The 20,832-nt window shown below is 31.9% G+C and overlaps 1 protein-coding gene across 8 annotated transcripts in view; it reads right to left on the reverse strand.

The window, feature by feature from the left end:
* The window catches only part of LOC125049077 (high affinity cAMP-specific and IBMX-insensitive 3',5'-cyclic phosphodiesterase 8), a 134,844-nt gene that overhangs the window by 16,467 nt on the left and 97,545 nt on the right, over window positions 1-20,832 (reverse strand). For all 8 annotated transcript variants that reach the window (XM_047648199.1, XM_047648214.1, XM_047648206.1 and 5 more), the window contains one exon: window positions 12,168-12,227. In XM_047648199.1, the coding sequence (XP_047504155.1) occupies window positions 12,168-12,227 (60 nt within the window). The remainder of the gene's footprint in view (window positions 1-12,167; window positions 12,228-20,832) is intronic.

The raw sequence follows: 20,832 nt of genomic DNA on the forward strand, positions 1-20,832 counted from the left end.
TTCAAAATGATAGCTGTTTTACTAAACAATGTATTTGTGTTAAAAGGTTATGTTCTAATATATTATTATAAAGCATGACAACGATTTTGTTTTCTTTATAAGTTTGATAATATGACAAAAAACATTTTCACAATTAATATTAATGGCTGAGCTAAAAGCAATGGAAGATGCGTACTAAAAGTAAGAAGAATACATAAAGTAAAAAGTGAAAATATAAGACAAAAATAATAGATGACTTACATTATGCCTTAAAACAAAATTGGAAGTGGGCGGGGCATATAACAAGATGCACAGATAAAAGGTGGACTTTAAAGGAATGGAAAAGACCAAAGAAGAAGGAGAAGAGGGCGCCCTAAGATAGACGAAATAGAAGAGTTAGCAGGAAGCGAATGGAGAAAGAAAGCCATGTTCTATTTGGAAAAAGCTTGAGAAGGTGAAGCCGTGAAGGCGTTTCGATCAAAGGTAAAGGAAGTTAGGATATTATGATAACAAGAAAAAAAATATAAAATTTAAACTCTATATTCTCCTCTCATTTGTCAAGATTGGAAATAAACTGGCTTAATTATTATTAATAATTAAATCTATTTTTAATGTGCTGTTTTAACGCAGATCAATTAGTTAATTATGAACACGGTGTGTCATGATATATTTTCATTACGAAAACGCGCACGCAACTAAACTTTTAAATTCTGAAAAAAGATTTTAGTATTATTTTTAACCAAAAATTTGTTTTTAAACTCGAAACATTGATTTATCGGATGTACAGTAAAAAGCATGTTCAATCTTTATCAAAGCTTTTACAGTCACTGGTGAACCGTAAGCTCCATTTTACATATGACCAATTAAGGTTCTATTGTGCGTTATGTCAGCCTTCCTTTGTTCGCTCGATAGAGCCTGAAATACCTAAACTGCGTTGCAATCGATTAGTAAGGTTACATATTATGTTGGATGAATGAACTAAAAACGTATCTAAAGGAAACTATCGTGATTCATGTGGGGAATTTTTATTATTGTACCTTTCCCATTTACATATAGGTACTTTAATTACCTCTGTTCCATTCGATTTGTAAGTAACTATGTGTCTTATATAGTTTTGCACTCCTTGCGCTATCCATATCTTATTAAAAAACCATTCTCACTGTGGTTGCCTGGAAAATACCTCTCGAAAGCGATAAGGCCGCCAGTTGTCCTCCTTTTTATTTAATTATTTTAATTGTACTGTTTATCTGTTACATTTCTTATACATTATATTCTGTTACTTTTCACGTTATATACTAAACCATTCGTTATTACTACAAGTTCTTTTTATTTATTTACATACATTATCCTAACAGACTATGCTGCTGCAGAGGTTCAATCCATATTTGTGCTGCAGAAGCGGTATTTGTTGTGTTTCTCCGAGGGAGTCGGTACGAAATAGGTTTAAGGAATTAAATATTATGACACTATCTGGTGAATATATTCTTGAAGCCTTGTTGTATGTCCAAAAAAATATAAACGATTTTAAAACAAATGGTGACTTTCACCAGTATAATACGCGAAATAGAACTAATTTGAGTGTACGACCAACCAGGCTCCAAAAGATAAACCACTCCTTACATGGAAATTGTATTCGTTTTTACGACAAACTCCCAAGCGAAATTAGAGAATTATCACTAAATAAATTCAAAGCCCTCGTTAAACGGCAATAATTAATCAATAAAGCGTTTTATAAATTTGAGGAATACTTAAATGATCCTAATCCTTGGGATTGATTTGTTCCAGTTCAAACAATTTGTATGACAATACTTGGCGATTAAAAAGAGTGGCGGAAAGTTTCTTGCCAGTTCTTCTTACCCGCTCTACGCCCTTGACTTGCGAACTGGTAGTAAATGTAAATTTGCAATTAATTTAACTTGACAATTCAAAAGTGTACTTGGTTACCCACTTGAATAAAGATATTTTGAGTTTGAGTTTGCCAAAAAAATAAAAATAAAGTATACAATATTAAATCCATAATATATACAATATCGCTTCTGTGAACTCACTCTACGAACATAAATTTGTCGATATTCGGAGACAGCATTCAGTAGGCGCAAAGTCTTTGATAACGGGGATCTGTGCAACAGACTGGTTCTTGCCCTTGGTATCGCAAATAACCTTGGCCTTCGCCACCTATCCCATAGGTACAAAGAAACCCACTAATTAAAAAACTAATTTAACTAATAAATTGTATTAATAAAATTAAATCAAGGTTATGACGTACATACTATGTTTTCTTAAGGTAAAATGTGAACATTAAGTCTTATCGTTCAGAGAAGTCGATCCATTTAACCACGGGTGACTGCACAAACAGGGGTCGAATCTAATCGGTTGTCAGTTTAAAATGGTAATTTTCCTGAAAAGATCCCTCGATTGTTAAATGTCACGAAAATAATCAGGAGACTAAGCGGGAATCTTAAGGTTTCCGAACCATTGGAGCGTGTCGTATACCGATGACAGTGATTGTCACTATTCACAGAATATGCGTTTTAATAGATATACTTCGTGGGTACTAGTTTTCGTGACTTGGCATGGTAGGAAATAAAAAAGCTTTTTGTTACCTTTCTTAAATGAAGAATAATATAATGCTTCTTCAGGTCATGAGATATTTGCTATTAATTTTAATCCCCGATGGAATTGAAAACTTCTAATATATAATATACAATTGAATGTTTAACACCAGTAGCATAGTAGTATGTTTTAGAGGCCAAAGAATTTAATAATAATATCAAGTAACTTAATAAAAACCTGTAATAAATAATATATTTGTTTATTTAAAAGGTACAATAGACTTGTTTCATCTAAGACAGATTTAAGCATTTATTTACCGAAACGAAATGTAAGTGAAGTTAACTTTAATTACATCGTGCCGTGGAGCTGTTAGAACTTTGTAATTTCGGGATTTCGAAAGTTTTCGTATCAACAAACTGTTCGTTTGTGCGGTCATGGTTAGAGCTCGTAAGGCTAAAAAGTCCTTTTATGTTATAAAATGTAGTCCCCTGACCCTGTCTATCGGTCTTTTGAAGACAAAAATGATTGTACAGTTAACAATAGATACTATAATTCTTAAGTGTATTATTTATTATCGTTTTATATAGCTTAATTTAAGAACGATTGTGGACGAAGTTTCATAAAAATTTTCAACTATGAGGACGTTGGAAGTTGCGGGTTAAATCAAGTTTTATTATTTAGCATCTTGTATCAAAAGAACCCGAGTATATCTATATATATAAAAATGAAACCCGTTTTCCGTTGTCACGACATAACATGAAAACGGCTTGACCGATTTGTCTGATTTTTTTTTGTTGTGTTTGTAATTGTCAGGAGAAGGTTCTTATAAAAGAAAAAAAGAAAAAAATTGCGCGGAAAATTAGAAAATTGAAGAATACTTAACCACCATACAATTCGAACTTTTTGATGTAAGCTTATGGCGTTTGACATAACATTGACAGAATGCGTGCTGCAAATATCGTCAAAGAGGATGTAAGAAAAATGAATATCGTTTAAATTTATTATATGCTTCGATCGGAGTTATTATATTGATAATATAAAAACAAACAAAGAATGTTGTATAACATAAAGCATTAGAATAATAAACACTCTGTTTCTGAAATATTTTTTAATTAATTATACCAATTTGAAATCAATATTCATAGTTAAGACAGGACAACGTCTGTCGGGTCCGCTAGTTTTTAATAAGAAAAAATCGTAGCCGTATTAAAATATTGATGCTGAGCAACATTCACATTCAACTTAAATGGAGATGCACAGGCAAAACTTGGCGAGTAAAAACTTGACTTGCGAACTGGTATACATGTAAGTTTAGAATCAATTTAACATCTTTTCTGTTGACGTTCATAATTGTATTTGGTTACCTATATAAATAAAGCTATTTTGAGTTTGACTTTGCACGTAGAGCAAACATATAACGGAAAATATTGTAATTTAATAGAAAAATTCTAGTTATTAATTTAATACTGAAGATAAAATTGAAGTGATAGAACAAATGCATTCTGTGAAAAGCGAAGTAAACATTTCTGAGTAAAACACGAAATGTATATTCGGAGGTATCACGCTTCAAAAAACATCAGCAGAATAACTTTCCACGAATTTTAATAGCGAAGATTATTTTTTGACTCACAATATGAATATCAAATGTTTAAAACAGACCAATATTTAATATTTTCTGTATTTTTTGACGCTTTGACTGCTGAGTACACGGGATGAGTATTGTGTTTTCCTCTCTTTTTAATCGATTCAATTATTATTCCTGAGGAAGGTGTATAATTTATTAAGGCTTTATGTAGTATATACGTGTAACGATTATTATTGATTAATTTTTAATAAAAACATTTTAATACCTAGTGGCGCTACAGCCCTCGGGTTTGCCTCATATTTCTGTATTTGTTTCGGGATTTTTTTTTATAATAAGTGATCAGCCTTCTGTACCTGACACATGCGAATCGAATTTTTGGTTCTAAGCCATATCGATGTTTTCGTTCACCAAACAAGCGAGTATTTTAATCTTCGACCTAATGCTGCATTAAAAAAACTTTTGAATTTTAGCTATTGTTTTAGTCATTATATTTAGAAGTTTTACTTTTCTATTGATTTTCATCAACATTATTACCTATATTAATTAATCAAAATAATTAAAGAAATTAAACGATATATTGCTATCGCACTTTTAAAGATTTTTAGTGATTGTACAATACCTTCACTTCCTAAAACCTATTTTTTGACGTGAAATAACACGCGTCAATATTGTTTCAGTTTTCGTTGAGCCAAAGGGAGGTTCTCTTTGACACTGGTTCTTTTTCAAAAACGTTTCAGAGCGTATATTCAAAACGGAAAACGCAATGTGCGATCAAAATCACAAAACTTAAGAGTATCTAATACTGTATGTATTATATCTTTGAAAACTTTAAATAGATTAAAATTACGCGGTACAACCTTTTAGGTCTGGGCCTCAAATTTCTGTATTTGTTTATCGTTTGTAATAGGCAAGTATGTGATCAGTCTTCTGTAGCTGACACACATAGAAAGCCGATTGGTGCACAGCCGGGGATCGAACCTACGACCTCTTTTGTCTTTTTATAGCAAATTATATTTACGCTATAATAATAAAAGTCAAATTAAGTGGTGCATTTCGACTCATTTAGCTTTAATCATCACGCAGAACCAGAGTAAGTCAAACAATATTTAACATTTTGTATTAATTTAGTTTTGAACAAAAATAAAACAAAATACAACCTACATGTTCCACATGAGCGATCCGAAACATTTTAATAAAACAAGTCACGTTATTCAAACATAGGATTAAACTGAAAGCAAACAACGTCAAAGAGAGTTAGTGGTGAAGTTACACACTGTTATATTGACGCGCGTCAATTCACCTCAACAAGGTTGATGTTTCCATAGCGGTATATATTAAACACATAAAAATATAAATAGCAATAGGTACTTATAGTGCCACATACATTTCTTGGCCGGTATGAGCGTAGCTGTCATGGATATTATATTGCCAGTAAATAAAAATTAACCATTATAAAGGGAATAATTTGAAGTCATGCAACTTAATAATTTATTGAGATGTCTTAATAAAACAATGTATACTAGTATCTAGAAAATACAGTTCTAGGCTTAAATAAATGTGACACAAATTTAGGAACAACTGATATGATAGGTTTTGTTTACTATTAATATAATATCTTTCGCATTATTTATATTAGCATTTAACATTAACGAGCAAATTTTGCTCGAACGGTGAAGGAAAATATCGTGAGGAAACCGGCTTGCCTTAGAACCAAAAAGTCGACAAAGGCGTGTGTCAGGCAAAGGAGGCTGATCACATACCTGCCTATTAGATTGACAAATGATTATGAAACAGATACAGTAGTCTAAAGCCCAGACCTAAAAAGGTCGACACTGATTTATCTTATTAAGAGACAAAATTGATAGATTTAGTTTTTATCAATGAGATTACTTTTACTAATATCTTCATAAATTAATTTATTACAAATATGTAAGTAAATTGTGTTCTTAGAACCTTACTCATATTGATTAATTAAGGTTATGTTAATAACTAATATTTAATACCAATTATATATAATAAGAAAGAACAATTGATATTCTATTTTATGAGTTTAAATTGTAACTTTTATCTGTATTTCAAAAAGCACTGCGAATAACCAATATTCAGCATGAAAGCCCAGCTCAGCTCGCAAATGAAATTTATTGTTTCAAAATTAATTATCCTTCCATCACGGAGCATTTTACCCTTTATTTACCGAACGTCACTTGGGACAATATCTCAATTGAGGACAGTATACCTAATGTTATTATGGAGTTGATTACTTTTAAATCGATAGAGCCTAGTCCATAAAAAGAATAAGCTTTTATTCGCAATTTATTCCATATAAAATCTAATGACTTTTTATTATGGGGCCATGCTGCTGATGTCGAAACTATTTTCATCCTGCAGAAGAGGGCTATTCGTGCAATCTATAATTTAAAATGTAGGGAATAAATTCAAGGAAACTAATAAACTTACCTTTCCCTTGCAAAATATTTATGAAAATATTAAGTATGTATATAAAAATAGTGATAAGTTTTCTAGAATAGAACATACGCACAAAATAAATTCTTTTTTTGGAAAAGGGACCTCCACCCTCTGTCTTCTTTGCCGATGAGTAGGAATGCCTACAGATTCAAATTTAATGACGTGGAATAAGTGATACCTGTATCTTATGTTCCATAATAAACATATTTTATTTTTAAAAGACTTGTTAAAGATTAAGATTAAGATTTTTAATAAGTTTTGTAATTATAAAAGTCCGTTGTGAATCAGCAAGTTTCAGCATAATTCTTAATACATATTACTGGCGACCATGACATGACACATCGTGTAGAGATGAGACAGAGGGAGAGTCATCTCCCAGTAAAGCTCTGTACAACCTGTTCAACGTGTTCTGCACAACCTGCCAAACACCACTAATCTTCAGACATCATGACATCTCTTGACTCTTCCATTCTTGGTGAAGTCTCTGCAGTAAGGCTGTGGTAATATACTTCCTATCCCTATTCGCTTAGCTCCTTCTCTATCTTCCTTTAAATGTCTACTGTACAAGTATTACCTGTCCACATCGTATCCCTAACGTAGGAACTGATCTGAAGTTATTGTGAATCATGCGCCTTTTCTTTTTTATGATTCCTTATAGATATTTTTATATGTTCGCAAAGTGAGTTCACGGTAGCGATATTGTGTATATTATGTATTTAATATTATATATTTGATTAAATAGTTAATTTTTTCGGCATTACCGTATTGGCTCATAAGGAAGGAATATGCATGTATTTTTGTAAATAAATAAAACAATATATTTTACACTTAAAATTCTTGTTCGAAACTTATGAATCCGTGACAAATAAAAGGCACTCGATTTACGCATCTACCGAGCAATAATGTAAGCAAGGAATTAACATAAACAGCCATGTAAATCCCGAGATGGACGCTGAATCAAAATCGAAATCTGCGCAACTGTTTATCGCGAATAAATCGTTTTTATGGGTCGTACAAAAGCCGAAACGTGTTGCTTGTTTTGCGTCAAAATTTTATGAGATAATTAACTTTTTCATGTCCGTGTGGATTATGAAGCGCTTTTATGCTTTAAGTGAAGCTTTAAAGATTATTTTTTTGGTTAAATTGTACTCGTAAATTAAAAACTTATTTTTAAATGAATGACGTGTTTAACTTTATTTAAGACATAAATTTTGCGAATATAGGTAATTTTATACATAAATAATAAGTCTTTAGTTCATACCTCGTTTCGATATATCCTTAACAAGAAGAAAGGATATGGAGAAATTATATTAGTTTGGGAAAAATAAGAGAGGCTAGACTAATACCTTGCCTTACCTTGCGTCACAAAATACTCACTACAATTTATAAAATTGAGGACTATCAACAAATATAATTTGGCGAAAAGGTAATCTATCATAAAAAATGTGTGGATCGGCTGAGTAAAAATATTAAAAACGAAAAAGCGACGGGCTGACGATATACGTTTCTGGGGAGAAATGGATAGAAGCTAAGAACAGATCCAAAGGGAAAGTTAAGTCCTTCTAAACTTTCCCTTTTTAGGCCTTTACCAAAAAGGGGCCCATACTGCAGAATACAAAGAAACGGAAATAACAATAACTATGCGTATAGTTACAAAACTAACCATTTGAAATATAACTTTTTGAACAGTATTAAAGTGGCTTTATTTATTATAATTATTATGTGTTTGCATTTCATAAACAATTGTTAACTTGTTTAGCTTCATAAATAACCTAATATTGTCTGGAAATTAAAATTGATTTCGCAAAAATACAAAAACATAAAATATAATGACGTTTACGAACAGTATTTACGATACCAAGTTATTACACATCGAGAGTGAGAAATTATTGACACTTAAGTTAGAATATAAAACCATTCGAATTACGTATTAGATCGTGAAGTTCTTCGACTTTGGATTAAAACAAATATAATGGTGTGTTTTTATATATTAAACCCGCTTTGCTTATAGATTTCAAACGGAAAAAGATTTTTCTGAACGTAATATATGACGTCACTTTATAATATGGCTTGACTGGAATGAGGAACCCCGAGGGACCAGAGACAAGGAGCAAAAAGTTCGGAGTAGGACCGACACCACTTATATTTTAGCACTTACATGAGTTTGATATATCAAGGTAGGATATCATTGAAATTAAAGTCTAAAACTTAGGGGATCCCAGTCACATTGCCAAGCAAGCTCACAGCTGGAATCCCCAAAGTTAGAAGAAAGATGTCCGATAAAAACAGACATGGCACCGAAGCATCATTGCAAAGGCGAAAGAGGATGGAGGTTAAAAGAGTACTAGAGCACCAAAGAGCACCAAATAGGAGAAATAGGACCTTAAATAAACGTCTATAACTTACTGGCGAATTACATAACATTTCTGATTTTAGGATAAATAAATAAAGCGTTAGTACAATCGCTATTCGCAAAGCAATTTAGAGATATCTCGTCAAACAAGCGAAATGCAAAAATGTCGCACAAATAAAATAGATCGAATACTTTCTTGTCAGATGAAATTGTTTCTCTAAATAAGATTATTTGTCGAAGCGAAATAACATGCAAGACGGTTACTGTACAATGGTTTAACAATTTTAAAAATAGATGATTCGAAGTTCGCTAAGAATTGATATGTCGACCATTTTAACATAATTAGTTCCCGCTAACGGTAGGTTAAGACCTGAGTTAAGTAAACTAACATTAGTTAATTTACAAATACAAGTATCTTTTATTTGATTAGAAGTGCAAACTAAATAAAAACAATCATCTTACATTTGTAGCCAATAAATTGTAAAACGTTAGTTTGGTAATATATGTGCCCTTTAATTTTTCATACACGCATAAATTGAAATATAAAATTCGCGTTTCCGAGGTCCAATAGGCTGATTAGATTTATATTCTATATAGGTAACAGATGCGGCACTTAGATTTTACACATATTAAATTACACCAAATTACAGTTTTTGTTAGTCCAGCGTCACGTTTTTAACGATTTAAGGCAATTGACACTTAGCTTCGGACAAAGTGATTCATTTATTTGAATAACCTTTCAACAATCGCCGCCGAACTTCTGCTACAAAGTATTTCCACATGGCTTCTAAACTGGGTTTTCTATAATATGCGGAACAAACACTATTAACACAAAAACGTATTAGAACGCATTATACAAATTGCAACGTCTTTATATAAGTCTAGTCTTTAAAGTCTAAGGTAGTAACTAGTTTTATAGAACTCTTGCTTTTTAATATGGAAAGTGCAGCAAGGAAGCACGTTTTAATGGGCCATTTCAAAGTCACTACATAAATACAGCATAAAATGTGGAGCTTGAAGCTTGCTTATAAGCCTAAGTGTGATTTTTAAAAAACATTTAGAATAAAATACACCTGCCTGTCCTGCAAATCGGGTTTCGTCTATACAAAATTGAAAGTATAAATGCATACTTTGGAATCTGTTTTTAAAATAAATTTTGTAAGGACTTAGTTATTCAGAAAATGTTAACAACTGATGTTGCAATAATTAACTCAAGTATCTGTGAGTAAAGTTAAAAGTGATATTTAAAATTAACATAAAAATGTTTAATCTATACTGTACCATAATAAAACCTTTGAGGTAATTATCTAATAGGGTGAACAAAATCTCATCAAATTTTTAAACAAATTTATTAAAATGCCTTTCAAGGATAAAATTATATTCATTATATGAGAAAAGCAAAACCTATTACGAATTTAATGTAAAAAGTATTTCTTAAGACTCTTCTTGGAGTTTGTTTAACAGGGATTTCATTATGCTTTAATTAAAAACACATTCCATTTCCTAATAAAGATATAAATGAAAGATATGATTGCAATTATAAGAACTAAGAAGTAAAAGTCAATTATTGCGGGCGATATTGGCTAAGTTGAGAAGTTCTGTAGATATAATAACTTCATACAAACTTTTATGAACTAGATATTATGTTGATGTAGCTAGTGTCTTTATAGAAAGAACCTAATAAATTTAAAACGCAGGAAAGTTCGACAAATATTTATGCAAGTAGTATTAAAGATAAAATTTTTGAACAATAAATCAGATTTGAATATTGCTCTGTCTTATTCATTTCTCGCGTCCTCTCGAAGTGGCGAAGACTACTTCAAGCCCTTAATTATCGTGGTGAGCCTGCCCGATAGCATTGAGATAATCCCACCACCTTGAACCTTTGATCCTACCCGTAGGGCTCTGTTACCTTATGTATCTTGGTGCAGACCTCCCGTACTTATTTATATATTCACTATTAAAGTGTTACATCTGTAGGGCTTAGAGATCCGTAGGGTTGTTAGGTTCTTACATCTTATCCTCTCATATGTTTAGTTATCTAGTGCAGCTTGCTCATACATACACTCCATATACTATAGAGATACTCCTGATATATAGTATATGGATCAAATTCAAAAAATCCACGGTTAGAATACATTACAATACAGTATCCATGTATAACAAACGCTATATATTTAGTTTTGTTTAATTCTAGCATAATCGAGACTGGCCACTCATGTTTTAGGGATATTATATTATATGATATAAGTTATACTAGGTTCTTCAATTTACATTTAGCCAATGAGTAATTTATCAAAGTAAACCCTCTCTTCCTAAATTGTGTTTACACTGTATTGAGAAGAGACAGTGCATTATTAAAACAGTGTATTTTTACTAATTTTATGAATTAAACATTTTATATACGTTATGTTAGTTTCAGTGTATCATTTAATAGCAAGTGTCTTAGAAGGATTGGGTAGGCTAATAGAAAATAATTATAGAGCTTTGTTGGCCTGGTTTCGTAGGTTCGATCCCCGGCTGTTAATGTGCACATCTAACACACGCTCGTACGGTGAAGGAAAACATCGTGAGGAAATTGGCATGAACAGAAGGTTCACCCACTTTGATCAGCTACGGCAAGTATGTATTAGAAATGATAATGCAACAGATACAATGGTCCTAGCGTCATTGGTATATTATATAAAAGAAAATAATACCCATCAATTAAATGAAAAAAAAAACTATCTATTTTTTGCTATTGATTATAGGGTTTGAGCGTTTAAGGAATTTAATAATTTCACGTAGACTGGGCAGTTTGCATAATGACGTATTCATTAATGGTGCAATAAATTTAAGATTTATCTTAAAAGCCTCAACGCAGGTAGCCACCCTTGACCTAATTTCGCGCATCGATATACATCACACATGCCTTCTGTCACCCACGCCTCTATTCCACTTTATTAGAACATTCTTCAGCTGGTATTTTATTACCGGAAAATGTCGGTTTTTTCTTATCTTTATTTAAAAGGATTTATGTTATTGTTTTAGAATTAAACACATAAATGAATGTTTTGGAATAATAGGAACTCGCTTCAGTCGGTCATTGTCCTTCTGGACATATTATATATCCAATGTTTTATTGAATTATTAACTACTAAGGAGAAATCAATGTACATATACATAAGACAAAAAAAAATGTTTTTATTGATTCATCTATTATTATGTAGACAAAGACAGAAGATGACTAACCTTTTTTTAACGACTGCAATCAAAACGGTGTGTTGTGTGTTTTTCAGCCCTCGTATTGCTCTGAAACAAAAAATATTTAATTAAAATTCAGATCATGTCAGAAAAGATGTTTATAAATTAAAAAAAAAAAATTTTTCATTTATATGGTAGCGTAACAAGCCTGACGAAGTCTGTCAAACGAAGTCAAACAGACTATTCAATCTTTAAACAAAATACATACATATATTAAATAACAACATAATAATTTAATAAAATAATTATCATGTACGAGTCTGTTCGTAAAGTTTTGAAATTTCTAAGCTGAAAACGCTGAAAGCATCTTACTGGTTACTAACGAGTGTATAAAGAGCTCTTCACACTTTTCGCTTGGAATGTTTTCGGCATCTCGAAAACTTTATCAGGAGATAAACCAAATCTCCTTATGAAAAGTACTACCAGCAAACGCATGGCTGGAAAACATCATTTTTAAACTAATCACACTATAGAAATAAATAAGCATACAAATCGAAAGTTCTCTACTGAAACGAAATGATATAGTTTCTTGATTTATAATTCGTAAATGAAATTGTATTGCAACTGAAAGCCCGCAACCGGCTGGAAGTGGCACAGGACGTGGAACTGTGGAACTTTCTCGTTTCGGAGGACAATGTACGTTTTAGGTCACAGAGCGCAGCGAGGGCGTGAATTGTTTCTCATATGAGAGCCTTACTAATAAAAAAATTAAGTTCACTGCTCAGAGTTGAGAGCCGCAAGCTTTGCTAGATAAAAACTATACTATACTGATATTAACTGATACTATAAATTAATGTAAACGTTCACTAAAGGACTTAAAAATTCACTCCTAAAAAGATAAATTGAAATGAATTATTCTAACGTGTATAACAAAGTTATGTAATATTATCAAAGAACAGACCTCAAACTGTAATGTAAATGATAAAGATCGCAAAATTTCTATTTTTTAGATAGTTTTGCCGATAGTACGTTAATAATATTATCCTTTTTGGTGTCTTTGAAGGGCGGCTGAGAAATAAAAGGATGTCGTTGGGAATCAGGTGCTGAAATAAACAATTTCTATTGAAATGATAAAGAATGTATGAAAAATACTTCCCTATTTTTTATTTCTTTTTATTACCTTCGTAATAAATGGATAGTTTATTAAGTTATGTCTAAGTACGGCACAGAAGGCTGCTGAAAAATTACAAAAAAATGCTATTTTGACGGAAGTCTATCTTAAGTTGAGGCATCCACTAAGCCAATATAATATGCCCTGTATTCTGAAAGCGCCTTGAATCTTGTCTTAAGATCTGCTAAACATCTTTAATTCACATAATTAATTATAAGATTTGTCTAAGACAAGATTGTGGCTTAATACGTTATTGAATATTTATCATACTGTCTCATCCACATATAAATAAGTAAATATACTTTTTAATTGTATAATATATGTATAAATACCGAATCTATATAATATATATTTATAAAGCATTTTTAGTCAACCTGGGATGTGGCTAGTTGGCTCCATAAATTTAAGATCGATGTAATGTTATAGGTACATATAAAAAGGTTTTGTTTTCGCTCTGTTTCTTTGTGGTAATTGTATTTTTTTAAACTAATTAGTTTAAAAGAAATTTAAAATTTGTTCTGTGGCCTTCAGACACCAAGGTTAACACCTTAGTGATTTTTTGGCGTTTTCTGTACTTCTAGTTTATATATCTATAATATATTAGGCAATATAAAAAAACCTTATGTTATGTATACTTATGTCCCATTAATAACTTGTTTATCACGCGTGTTAAAACTTTTCCGTCACCGGCTATTTTTGATTTTCGAATTCGATATCGAATTAATCAAATTACGCGGCAAAGTGGAAACAGTCAGGTACGTTTTCAAATAACGTGTGAGCGCTTGATACTTTAAATTTACAAAGGAAATATGTGCAAAATTTAAGTATGCATTTCCTATAATTTGTTGTGTATGTAGTAACAGAGTACTACTAATTAATGCCTTTATTTTTGATGGTAATTCATAGTCTATGTTCAAAATCATGTTATTTAATTGAGGTTAATGTTTTGGAATTTAAAAACTGAAATTTAAAAAATTCCTATATAAGAGTTTTTTTATATGATAAAAAAATAACGTAATTAATACATAGAACGTACAATAAACTTATTTAAGATTAAGGAATTAAATATTATGACACTATCTGGTCAATATATTCTTGAAGCCTCGTTGTATGTACAAAAAAATATAAACGATTTTTAAACCAATATTGATTTCACTAGTAGGTATAATACTCGAAACAGAACTAATCTAAGCGTACGGCAACCACGCTCCAAAAGATAAACCATTCCTTATATGGAAATTGTATTCGTTTTTACTACAAACTCCGAAGCGAAATTAGAGAATTATTACGGAATAAATTCATACCGAGAGTTATATTAAACGTAAATTAATAAATCAAGCTGTTTATTAATTTGACGATAATTTAAATGATTCTAATCCTTGGGATTGATTTGCTCTAGTTCAAACAATTTGTACCCAGGTAACACTGAAAATGTTTAGAAAATGAAAAACGGCTTACTATGGCATTTTCGTACGTTTTCACAGCATCTTCAGGGTTCGTAAAACGAATACCGCGAATTTTATGTTTAGTTCTTGGGAATAAATGAAAGTCGCAGGGCGCCAGGTCAGGACTGTATGGCAGATGACTCATTATCTCGACACCTGCCATAGTCAAATATTCAACAGTCTATTTTGCGGAGTGCGCTGCAGCATTGTCGTGGTGAAGGAGGATCATGCTTCGAGGGCGCTGCTGTCGAAAATTTTCTCACGTTAGGTTCATTTTCACGTGTAACAAGAGTTTTAGATTTGCCGCCAATTCACAAAAACAAATGACAAATGAATGCAATATACTACATTAGGTTACCAAAGAGTTATAAAATTGAAATTCAAAAAAGTTTTCATTAGCAATGTTTCTAACTGGCCAGTTCTAAACATTTTCAGTGTTACCCACGTATGACTCGATTGTCTTGGCGATTTAAAAAGAGTGGCGGAGAGTTTCTTGCCCGCTCTACGCCCTTGACTTGCGAACTTGTAGTAAATGTCAATTTCGAATTAATATAACATCTTTTCTGTTGACGTTCATAAGTGTACTTGGTTACCTATATGAATAAAGTTATTTTGAGTTTAAGTATATTTAACGTCTAACAAAACTATTATTTTAAGGTATTTTTATTTCCTTGACTACAATATTGTTTTCTTAATAGATAAATATCATTTTGCCATTATTTTTTCTAAGTTGCTATAAGCCATTTTGACATGTCTTAATGACTAGATTTCAACTCCGTCCGTCATTTAACCACCAAGGGAACGACAAACATCGAAAGAGTTGTCCCAAATAGGTCCTGTGTATTTAGGTCAGACTCTCAATCAATGTCTACAAATTTGAACTGAATTTATATTTATCGGAGCTACGTATTTAAAAAAATGGAATGTATCTTTTCGTTTTTGTTTAGTTTGAAGTTATACTTATCATACACATAAAAAGGTAAATTAAAAAATAAAAAATAAGTTTGAGGAGTATTTTTGTATTTCTTTCGAATGTACCGTCGTAAATCGAAGCAGTACAATACCACAAAAAACCCTTGTATCAATCTAATAGTACTTATAAAATGAACAAGTAACAAATAAACTATAGTGAAACTTAAATTATCCCCGACATTGCAGTCTGGAGCAATTAATAAAGTTATAAACTTGCTACTATGTAAAACCCTTTACATATTGAGGAAATACAAACAATAAAGTGACTTAATAGAAGTTTAATTGCTTCATATATACTATTTAAAACTATATGTAGTTGGCTTTGTGCATAATAAGATTAAAAACCCCCATTAACAGCGACAATGATAAATTAGTTATTATTTTCATATCCAAAAACTATACAGATATTATGAGGGTAGATAAAAATCTTCTCACTGCTGGTTAGTCTGGGCCAGTTCGATACCAGATTGCACTATACACAATATAGCTGCCCTGTGTATTCTCCCGGGGTTTCTCTCACATAAAAGCTACGTTAAGGTCCTGATAAGGAGAACTACATACTCGTATGTATTAGGTCCTTACAAATGAATTTTTCATACTTGATTTTATTGATTCCCGTCTGTACGATTGTTTTAGTAAAGGGATTAATGAACTACCTTTAAGATGGCAAAAGTGCATAGATAGCAATGGTACATACTTTGTTTAATTAAATATATTGTATTTAAAAAAAAACTACATTTTGTTCCTCCCATACAAAAAGCAAAAGGAGGATATACATATATAAATAAATCAGTAGCGCTTCTGTATCAGTGTCATGATCATTTGCCAATCTAATAGGCAAGTAGGTGATCAGCCTCCTGTGCCTAAGACACGTCGTCGAATTTTTGCGTCTAAGGCAAGCTAGTTTCCTCACGATATTTTCCTTCTCAGTTCGAGCGATGTTAAATGCGCACATAGAAAGAAAGTCCATTGGTGCACAGTCGGGGATCAAACCTACGACCTCAGATTCGAGACTCGCACCTGAAGCCACTAGGCCAACACTGTTTTTAAATCTATCAATATGTCATTAGAATTAAACTAATGGCAGTTGTTGTTGATTTTAAAAGCCTTAATGGCCAAGAATATGTCTTAAATTACATGAAACCACTTCAAAATGACATTGTCCATGAACAATGGTGTCTGTCCTAAGAGGTTGTTGTCTTGATATAATCAAGTATCATAAACATACAGAACAAAGACTTTGTTAGGTGAGCGTAACAATATTAGGGCGATGAAAGTGTGAAGTGTATGTAATATATATTTTTCCCAACCTGCGGCACTGAGCGGTTTCATAAAATTAATTATAATAATGTACTATTTTGTTTAAGATGTTGGTTTTGTAAAGTACTAAATTGGTGCCCATGGAAAAGAGGAAGACAATTTAGAAGGTGGATATATCAAATTTAGGAAACAGCAGCTGGTACGTGGCAGAGAGTGTCATAGTGCATACAGGAATGGCGGGGTTTTGGAGGAGGCTTTTGCCAAAAATGGGCACACAGATACCTAAAAAGAATGAGATAGAAATGTAAATGTGTTTAAGTGTAATATCTGAAATATATGGTGATAATTAAGGAATTAATTTGACGTATTTACTTCGAAAACATTTTTATTGCTAGTTTTAACACAAACAGTGGGCGTTTGAATTCTAAAATATCACAGCCGTATCTCATAATAGGATTAAATCTACGAACTTGCCATGTATAATCCGAAAATTGTCCATCACTCTTAATTTGTAGACCCCTTCCTTGACGAAAAGGGGATGGCTAACTTTTGTATACGTCAAAGTTTTGACGTTATTATGACATAGGCCCAAAATATGAGATTTTAACTTTTCAGTAATTGAAGCCGGAAAGTTTGGATTCCCAGAGTAAAGTAATTAGATGTAAAATACAATTTGAAAATATTTAATAAAGTTTATTATATACTAAATAATGTCATGAAGAGCTATAAGATAAGTTTTGTAGCACTGTTAGCTTAGTTATCGAACGTGGGGATTGGGTGTTCAAACTCCGACTTTTGCGTAATAAACATTTGTTTTTTCATTCGTAAGATGGGATAATATCGTCAAGAAACCGGCATGTCTAAAAGACAAAAACGACAAAACATTAGACTGTATATTTGTATATTTCCAATAAATAAATAAAAAATTGCATACAACAAGAATGAAAGAGAAACAGAAAAGTGTCTGTTCAACACCCTACCAGGTTTAGGATATATCACGAGATAATTTTCGTCGCCTTTTTTACGAATAACTTTCATTCACACAGCGAATCTCACATATATGTGTTATTACTGGCCACTGTAGCTGTTTATATCCATTTTTTACATTACACACATTTTTTTATTTAATCTATTTAAGTTAAGTACATATTTTATTTCATAAATGTATATTAGCTAAGACATCATAGAACATTACGATCTAGCCTAACTTAAAACTAATAAGTAATTTAAGTCTAACCTAATTTTCTAAAAGAATATTTAACATAAGAAAGTGTGTACACTTACTTCTAACTGCTAACAGTCCCTATTAAGGGGAAGAGACTTTAGAAGTTACTGTGTTCAAATTTTTCACTTACCACTGTTTAGCACTTAAGACTAACGTTCACTAACACTAATTCAAATAGTTTTGTCCTTTTCAATCGTCTCACTAGGCCAGTAGTGTCAAAGTACATAAATTGTAATTATCGTTTCAAGTCTACTAATACCGTCCTAACAAATGTATTGAAGTTTGAAAGGCCCGGAAAATAACACGAAATATAAATAAAATCAAAATTCAATACATCTCCCATTTCCTCATTACAGGCAATACGGCACAGGAAATTTGTTTGGCGAATGTTTATCGCAGGAAGGGGAATCAGTTAATATTTTATTACATTTTTCTTGACTTGACAAAGAGCCAAACGAAAATAGCGTATATCACTTTGATGATACAATTCGAATTGGGAAATACATTGTTTGGTTTAAATACACTTTATAACAGGAATTTTGTAATGCACTCCCATTTTCTAGCCAATTTTTTTTTCGTGACTACCTTGTGGTGTTATGTGGGACTCCCTTCTGTGCAGACCCACTGAAACCCCACGGCGCCACCAGCAATCGCCCGAGGCAGGACACGTTAACAGCGTCGCCTTGTCTGCATCCTGCCACGCGATCAGCCGTTATATCACTGCCCACTATGGCCATGAATGATGTGGAATGGACGTTGGCACAGCAGAAGTTCGTTTGGCTTTGGATACCTCCGCATCCAACGGAGTAATCCTGTGTTCTGCAATTCTCCATAGCGATAGCGGTCCCGACATCAATATTGAGTTTCTGTGCCGCGCAATTCTAATGTTGATACACTTTTCCGAAATATTGTAGTGTATGAATATCGAAAGCGAATATATTCCTGACGGCGAATTCGACAAAAAATATTAAAGACATACTCGGGAATCTTAAATAATTATCTGTTTCATTACTTTTTGATAAAAACATTTGTAAATTTCACCAACCGATTTTTCTCCCGTTTAACGAAACTATGAATATAAACGAAGACTACTTGTTAATTCATAGATTTACGTAGACTGGGCGTTGTTTAATATTCTAATGGAAAAGTATTAATAGGAACGTAATGAGTCTTTAGAGTATATATAATGTTAATATGACACGCGAGTTGATTACTTTTAATACTCTTTTGCATATAACGCGGTTTTATTTTTACGTTATAAGTAATTTGTAATAAAATTCTTAGGTTTTATTTTTCTCGCACAAGGCTTTAAATTTAAATATACGCAAGGGATTTAGCTTTATTAACGTCCAAAGTCAAAATAGCGAAACTTGAACTTCGAGACCAATTACTTTTTAGAAGTTATGACTAAAGGTAACTTCGTTACAACGGTTATGAAAATACAACGTTATACTAAGCTTAACTATCGTGTCTGATGAGTCTACACCGCTGAATATGTTCATTAAATACGATAAAAATACATTTCTATTGGACTGGATTATCGTTTTATTTAACGATTACATAATATACAGATTTAAACCATATAAATAAATAAGCAAGTAAGTATAAGTATAAAATAGTTTATGTAAATATTCCCCTGACACAGGAACCTTTCCGTATATAGGTGGACTTGACAGTCTTTGTCCCACAGATCATTAATTCAAGTTAACTAGAACGCTCTTTTCAAAAGCCTCGTTGTAATATCGGTCAATATGTCGTTGATAAACGAGGTCCCATCATGGAAAGTCTATTAATCTATGCCCACAATAGATGCAGATTAACTGCAGTCAGCGGCAGGCATCTCAATGAGACGTTAATAGACGTTTTGTCTTTGTTTAGACCTCACTGAAGATGGGTTGCTTTTAATAATTGGTTTATTTTTGCAATATTACTAGCTGATCCGGCAAACGTCGTTTTGCCATGTTTATCATTTATGATAAAAATAGGGGTTGATCGTAGAGGGGTGAAAATTAGGGGTTGTATGTATTTTTTAATACTGTATCATAAAAAAATTAAAAATTAATCTAAAAATAAAAATTAGGAGTGGAATTAGTAACATAGTAACATTTAGGGGGATGAAAAATAGATGTTGTCCGATTCTCAGTTATACCCAATATGTACACAAAATTTCATGAGAATCGGTCAAGCCGTTTCGGAGGAGTTTAACCACAAAATCGCGACACGAGAATTTTATATATTAGAAATATGTCTTACTTGTTGACAAGCGCTGCTGTAATTACTAATCGGTTTTGTCAAATTGTGTTACACATTTAGTTAATTACTATCCGACTTGAAACATAAATTATTACTTGGACGTATGTATGTTATATTATTGGAATTAGATAATATTTGAGCATTATCTATTTAGAATTCCAATAGGAAGAACGAAGATCGTATTTTAAACTTAGAAACAGTCTAAGTTTCATCAAAATCGAATTAGTAGTTAGAGATATGAAAACTAGATCAATGATGTAAAAAATGACAGATATTTAAAGTCGGTTTGTCTAAATGGGTTTTTGTAATATTGTTATTACATATAAACAAAATACAAATTTTTGACAAAAGATACTATGTAAAAGATTCCTTACCGTTTTTACTTTA

Source organism: Pieris napi, chromosome 1 (assembly GCF_905475465.1).
Source record: "Pieris napi chromosome 1, ilPieNapi1.2, whole genome shotgun sequence".
Classification (NCBI taxonomy): Eukaryota; Metazoa; Arthropoda; class Insecta; order Lepidoptera; family Pieridae; genus Pieris; species Pieris napi.